Here is a 7,043-nt window from a genome sequence, read left to right on the forward strand (position 1 = left end):
TTTTATTTTATTTGTATGTCTCAAAAAGAAACTCATGGACGTACGTATTCTTCCCGTTCTAACATATGGAGCACAAACTTGGTCTTTGACGCAACATCAAAAGTCTGCCCTCGGGGTTTGCCAGCGAGCCATGGAGCGCAGTATGTTAGGAGTTAAACTGGTTGACCGAATACGGAACAGTATACTGCGTTCCAAATCACAAATCGTTGACGTTGGTCTGAAAGCTGCCCATTTAAAATGGGAATGGGCCGGCCACGTTTGTCGTTTGCCCGAAAACTCCTGGGCCAAAGTCTGTACCCTCTGGGTCCCATCAAACATAAAACGGCGACGAGGACGGCCTCGAATGAGATGGCGCGACGAACTGGATGCGTACCACAAACAGTGGATGGCAAAAGCAATAGACCGGACCGGGCCTTTGCCCTGCAGTGGGAAAGTAATGGCTGAAAAAAAAAAAAAAAAATTGTAGCTCTACTGCCTGCCTCTACCTGCTTCGAACACTTGGAGCTCAGTTATACCTGCAAAATCTGTACCCTCTTTCACGCAACTGGGATAAATATAACCTGTGTCACCTACCTCTATACAAAATTTCATCAGAATCAGTCTAGCGTTTAGAGCCACCTACAAAATAATTATAATGTACTTGGGTTTGAGCTTGAAGAGAGTTAACTATTTTACGACTTATTCAACTACCGCGCAAAATAAGGGTGTTGTGTAACTTGTAAAACAGGAGTCGATTTCTATGTGGCAACTCAATTGATTGCGACCTTGGCTGATTATTAGCTCTGTCAACTTCGTGCAGGGTACATTAAAATAAAAACGAAACAAAATAAATTCTAAAACAGTACTTTATTGCTAACCACCACTGTATCCTTACATAACGAAGTCTCGAACATACAAAAAGACGTTAAATTCGACGAGTGCTCCGCCCTTCAGTGAAAGGTGTTGAAGCCAGTGCTGCGGAAATGCGTGATTCCACCGAAACACAGAACACCACATCGGGAATGTCGGCAAAATATGCACATCTCGCTATTGCATTGAAACGGTTAGAATTACAATAAATATTGATTAGATTCGTTTAACATCGTTTTGTTGAGTGACTACCAAACAAGTTTGTTCTATGACGACAGATAAATACCAAATTAAACATGATTTGAAAATAAAAGTATCTAAAAATGCTCAGCAAAACGATTAGCAGTGTTGTTTTAGTCCAGGGCGGCGGCACCAGAGATAATTTCAATAAGTTCTCTGGTGATGACGGCTTGGCGGGTTCTGTTGAAGGTCAAGGTCAGTTTGTCAATCATCTCTCCGGCGTTCTTGGAAGCGTTGTCCATAGCCGTCATGCGGGAAGACTGCTCGGAGCAGGCACCTTCCTTCAGGGCGTAGAACAGCATGGAGGCCAGAGAGAACTCCATGTAAGACTGGATCACGTCAGCGTCCAGAGAGTCGTAGGTCGCCAGCTTGGGGGCGTTCTGAGAGAATAAATGGCAGTTATTAGTATGCTAGAAGGTTTTAACAACATTGGGTTATTTTGTCGGGATAGTGAGAACAAATATAGCTTTTATTGACCAAAATCAGTCTAGCTTATTAACTTTTTACCAATGTTAGATCTTTTTTTTTTAACTAGCGGAAGAAGTAAGGGTTCTTATATGTTTTCAATAGATGGCGCTAAAAACTTCAAGATGAGATTGAAGTGTGAACTTACTATCAGCATTTCAACAAGCGGTCCACACAACAAAATAATCTTACCTCGACAGCCTTCTGGCTGAATAGCGGCAAGTCGGACTGCTGGTATGAGACCACAGAGCGGAACTTGTTGTAGACGATCTTGCCGGAACCGAACTCGTAGTCAGAGGTCAGGATAGCGCCGGCGATCTTGCAGGCGTCGTTGAATGTGGGGGGGAGACGACCGATCTGGTAATGTAGGTTAGGTTGGTGAACACAATTTAATGAAAAATGATACAGTTTTATCTTGTTAATTAACTGAAAATAAAATTGAATAATTTTAAAGTATGTATTTGGACATAGGTTTGATTTTTTTTTTTAATTAGGGTTTAACTATTAATTGATTAAGAATCTGTCATATAGACACAGAACCTGTTGGCTATCATTTGTATTACAGAAACATCATGTTTCAAAATAAAAAGCAAGATAAAAGAATAAGACACTTGGCCTATATAACTCAAATTTCAAACAGAACAAATTTTCTTAGTCAACCTGACCTGAAATTGATTAATTATAATTTAAATATTTCACAGCTTAATATAATGGCAATAAACAAGTGACGGACCTCATTGCAAACACTGATGATGTGTTTTCCGTACAGACGCTGCAGGATACCGCGGGACTTGTCTCCGACACAGATGACCTTGATGTTCTCGGCGCCGGGCTCCTGCAGCCGCGTGCGGATCACCTTCGACACACCGGTGTGGACGGCGCCGCATAGACCTGAGGTGGAACAATCGTTATATTATACCATCATCTTCATGTAAGTCTTTATGTAGATGATGCAGCTAAGTACCAGTGTTTTTACATAAGAGCAAGCGCCGATATAACATCCGAGTTATCTGGGCAACTCAATACATTGCAATCCATAATCATAAGGTGACATATCTGTGGCAGACTGTACAATAGCTTGCAGCAGTACTTTAAAATAAATTATTTCCTAAAAAAAATTAAGGCATTCATTATGATTAACTCTGGAAATAAAATTTATAGTACAAAAAATAACAATTTTAATTGAACTATTCAAGTTTTCAACAATTCATGTTATATTTGATGATGAATTTTATCTCAGAAGTAGTATTTCAAGGGCCGATTTTTCAATCATCAGTTAACTTCTATCTGAGGAATAAATATGGCCGTTTGACATATTTCCTATACAAAAGCTGTCAAAACATCAAACATATTCATCAGATAAAAGTTATCTGGCGATTCAAAAATTAGCCCTAAGACAGATATTAGACAATTTACATCATAAGTAAATATACAGTAAAGAAATACCTCTGTCGGAGGTCATGGCAATGTACAGCTGCTTAGGGTCATCCTCAGGGGCAGCAACCTGGTACAAAGGGGAAAACATGAAGACATTATTGAGAAATCAGAATAAATAGACGCTTGTCAACAGAGATTGTTTTGTTGCTGTTCAAGTATATCTAATATATCTATTCTTCAGATTTGGGGAAGATACTGCTGGCATTCAGTAGCTTATAGCTCCAGGATTCAATGTTGTTTCATCTCAACTTTCTAAGGAAATGAAATTGAATAAAAAAAGATTGCAAATCATCGCACAAACCTCGGCCCTTTCGTAGAACTGCACAGCACCCTCACCATAGGGGCGAGCGGCCTTCAAGTCACGCTCAGCACGAGTGTACCTGGAAATATCATTTATTGTTTTAGTTGGAGAAGACCATGCTTGTTGCTCTTCAGTAATTAATTGTACTTTAACCAATTAAATAGGAGCTTCAAATATAAACATCCTAAAGAAACAAATAAATCCAAAGTGCTTGTACTTAATACTTATGTTATCAAAATTATTAGCAAGGTGCAATTCACACTATGTGCAGACAATTATTATGTAAAAAGGTACAAATATAAATACTGTAGGATTTCTACAGGAACTTATTCATATTCACACAGTATACAATACTATATACATACATAATACAATTCTGATCATAGTATTGTCACCAAAAAAGGTCTCTAAAACTGGCACATTTTGACTTTGCTGCATAAGTAACTGATAACATACTAATATTACAAAATCTTTAGAACCTCACTCTTATGTGAATATCTATTACAGCAGTTTAGCATAAAAATACACATTTTACCTTCTTATTTAATTTAATAAAAGCAGATAATCTACTGATGACTGCAGTTGTCAGATAACAATTAATGGATGACATTAACTCACAAAACTTTTCAAATTCGATTTTCAAAAAGCGAACATAGTGTCGAAGGCACTCACTTAGCAGCTGACACCATCTTCATGGACTGGGTAATCTTCTGAATGTTCTTTACTGACTTCAGACGGATGGAAATGGCTTTCAGGGTAGCCATGTTCCTGTTCTGCTGTTGGTTGGCCACCGCCACCACTTGGCACACACCCGGTGCTGCACGACCCAACATTTTTGTAGTTCTGGAATAAAAAACACAAAAATCAGATGATCGAAATGCAGGTTATGTCCTTAGTTTCAAGTTATGTAAGAGCATTTTGCTAGCCGACATTGAAACACCAGTTTTTGTGGATTTCATGCACTTTAACTGAATACAACTGGTAAGTAGTGAATAATAATGTATAACACTAATTAAAACATAATTACTAACTTCTCTGGGCGTTTCTTTAGCCAAATTTACCACCAGCCGACGAAAAATGTCGCTGGCTGAAACGTCTTGTATGGGATGACAGCTTAAAAAAATAATTTATGAACGCGTCTGTAACTCGTGTTTATCGACGATAAAAATATATTAACCACATTTAAATATAATTTTACTGATCAGAGTATTTGAATAAAGAGATTTTCATAGTTACTACAAATTATTGATTATGTATTGAATATGTAAATGTGAAAAACATTTTTCATCTTGTCTTTTTTTTAAAGCCGCATCATATTTTTCAGTAGTGAGTTATTTGATTAGGATAAATGAATCTTTTTAAATTTTGAGAGAGTTAGAACTTCATATTTAGTTTATTGGAAAAAATATAAACCTTATTAATTAGCCTGACAATAAAAGTTTGTTAAACAAAACGTAATGACAAGTTTTGACATTCTGAATGTTTTGATTTTGACATATTATAACCCGACCAATCAGAATAGTCATGCGAATGTTGAAAATCCTATGAAAAATGAAGTTAAGGCTATATTTTAAAATAAACCGCATAACATAACACTATTTACTTGTTCTTGTTGCTTCTTACAGGATCACTTTGTTTTCTTTTCTTTTCAATCAAATCGACGAAAATGCCTGCACCCGAGAAAACTGCGCCCGTAAACCCGGAACAAGTGCAGGAACCACCGCCGAGAGAAATAAGTCAAACGGACCATTTGAACAAGAAGCTTTTAACTTCGCTTTTTAAAAGAATGGACGAAGGTGGTGACTCAAATTTATCGAAAATGTTGGAGGACGATAATAAAACTGAAGACCACGAATGGGAAGATTAAGGGCTTTATATTTAGTTTGTAAGATTGGTTTAAGCATTCCTTATGAAATAAAGTGATTATATTATCATTTATACTTGGTTATTAATTTGTAATGATGCCCGTTTTCCTTGTTATTTACATGGAATATTTAATAGGTAATTATTGTAGAGCCGAAGATAATAGGTTATTTGAGTCTTGCATTTTGCATTTTTGCTTAAGTATTAAATGTAAATACCTACTAGAGGTTTAACTATGAAACTCTTAAGTAGTTTTATTTTTTCATTGAACACTGATTCAGCATTAAGGTTTGCTGTTGTATATTCCAATATCCCTTAATTTATCCACTGAAAGAATTGATCTACCTGGAATTATACTAAAAACCTTTAAACATCATAATATACCTACCTATTGATTATTTTTTTATTTTACTGAGTAGTTTCATTCTTCAACAAAGGCCATTGTGTTCATAGTAATGAGTCACCACAAGAAAAGTTTATATAACATAGACGGCCATTAGACATGACTAGGTAATAATAACTGAATTGGTGCTGGAGGTCACATAAGTAGTTGTTCCATTAACAATATTGGAATGCAGCTAAATAAAAAAGCTAGTTTAGGATGAGTTAGTTATTCAGACTCTTTGGTTTAATGAGTACCTACTGTAATTCTCAACCATTGTTATGTTAGGTTGAGGTTGCTTGTGAAGTCATATACAAAAGTGCATTCATTAACAGTCAGTCAGATTTACATATTACCACCAGTATAAAGCATAAATTAATGTTGCAAATAGAAATACTTAAAATTATTTGTGTCTTGTATCATGCTAAAAATTATTACCCAAGAATATTCTAAAATTTGTTCTTTTGTTCATTTTTCAGATAGTATATTTTGCTGTTGCATTTTGTTGGTAACTGTACCTACTTAAATTATGATAAATCTATTTTAAAGTTCCAACATGATAGTAATCTGTCATTTCATAACAACCAGTATTCTTGAGTGCACAGAGTATAAAATCGAACAACACAGTCTGTACCAAAGTATTAATATTATAGAATACTACATTCTGCCAATATGCTGTTCCTTTTCAAAGCAAATGAGGTTATTAATTTACTTGTGTTATTATAGTGCTCTGGGTTTACGCTAGTTAAAAGAATTGATAAAAATAGAATAGAATATTTAGTTATATGTACCAATATTGATACCTACAATAAGACGTTAGACATAATTAAACAACGAAATACGAATTGTTTTGTTCTCTTAATATAATTATCAAATTCGTCTCAATAAATATGGCTCTGTGCAAATGAACGTGAACACTTTTTGCTGTCGACACGGCACAGCATCAGAGAACCTTGGTTGCTGAACCCTATAGGCAATCGGTCACGATTACGTATACACAATCAGTTCATTAAAACATTACGACTACATTACACATTCACGCTGGTTCTATAAAAATAATATTCATCGGTAGCTTGCATCCATCAGAAAAAACATTAATGTCAAAGTTTGCGCCCTGCCTTAAGTCTTGTTTTCACCCTTATTGGCGAAACTCCAAATAACTATTTGTTTATATTTTCGCTGCTTATTTGGGCTAATCTCCAACACATCCGAACTGTTTACTTTTGAATGAAACTTTATGCAATGATAATATCAAAGTTCAGACTGATCTAAGTCACCCTTCACAATAATAGTTTAACATTGCCATAAAGTGTTAGGCTATCTCTTCATTATAGAGCAATGTGGAGAAGAACGACATTTTATTCTATAATATCACAACCTATTGCGGCCCACCGCTGGACAAAAGCCTTCTCCAAGTTGTACTAAAGCACCTGGTTCCAGTCTGAACCAGCTACTTTCCTTAGATCATTGTTCTTAGATGCGGCTAAAGGTAAAGTGATTGGCTTT

The 7,043-nt window shown here is 35.9% G+C and overlaps 1 protein-coding gene across 1 annotated transcript; it reads right to left on the reverse strand.

Annotated features, from left to right (window-relative positions):
• Positions 1-827: 827 nt before the first annotated feature.
• Positions 828-4,428, reverse strand: LOC113503155 (ATP synthase subunit gamma, mitochondrial). The gene is made up of 7 exons (XM_026884976.1): positions 4,324-4,428; positions 3,965-4,135; positions 3,293-3,371; positions 3,001-3,058; positions 2,288-2,445; positions 1,747-1,911; positions 828-1,469 (listed from the first exon to the last, which is right to left on the reverse strand). The coding sequence occupies exons 2-7, from the start codon at positions 4,123-4,125 to the stop codon at positions 1,203-1,205; spliced, it is 888 nt and encodes a 295-aa protein (XP_026740777.1). The 5' UTR covers positions 4,126-4,135; positions 4,324-4,428; the 3' UTR covers positions 828-1,202.
• Positions 4,429-7,043: the final 2,615 nt, after the last annotated feature.

This window comes from Trichoplusia ni, chromosome 18 (assembly GCF_003590095.1).
Source record: "Trichoplusia ni isolate ovarian cell line Hi5 chromosome 18, tn1, whole genome shotgun sequence".
Taxonomy (NCBI): domain Eukaryota; kingdom Metazoa; phylum Arthropoda; class Insecta; order Lepidoptera; family Noctuidae; genus Trichoplusia; species Trichoplusia ni.

What these genes read in the sequence shown, in the direction of transcription:
- LOC113503155 (XM_026884976.1), bottom strand. Translation starts at nt 4,125, where the DNA reads ATGTTGGGTCGTGCAGCACCGGGTGTGTGCCAAGTGGTGGCGGTGGCC. An exon ending in TGCCATGACCTCCGACAGAG is followed by an intron (nt 2,446 to 3,000) that starts GTATTTCTTTAC and finishes GTTCCACCTCAG; the next exon opens with GTCTATGCGGCGCCGTCCAC. An exon ending in TCATCAGTGTTTGCAATGAG is followed by an intron (nt 1,912 to 2,287) that starts GTCCGTCACTTG and finishes CTACATTACCAG; the next exon opens with ATCGGTCGTCTCCCCCCCAC.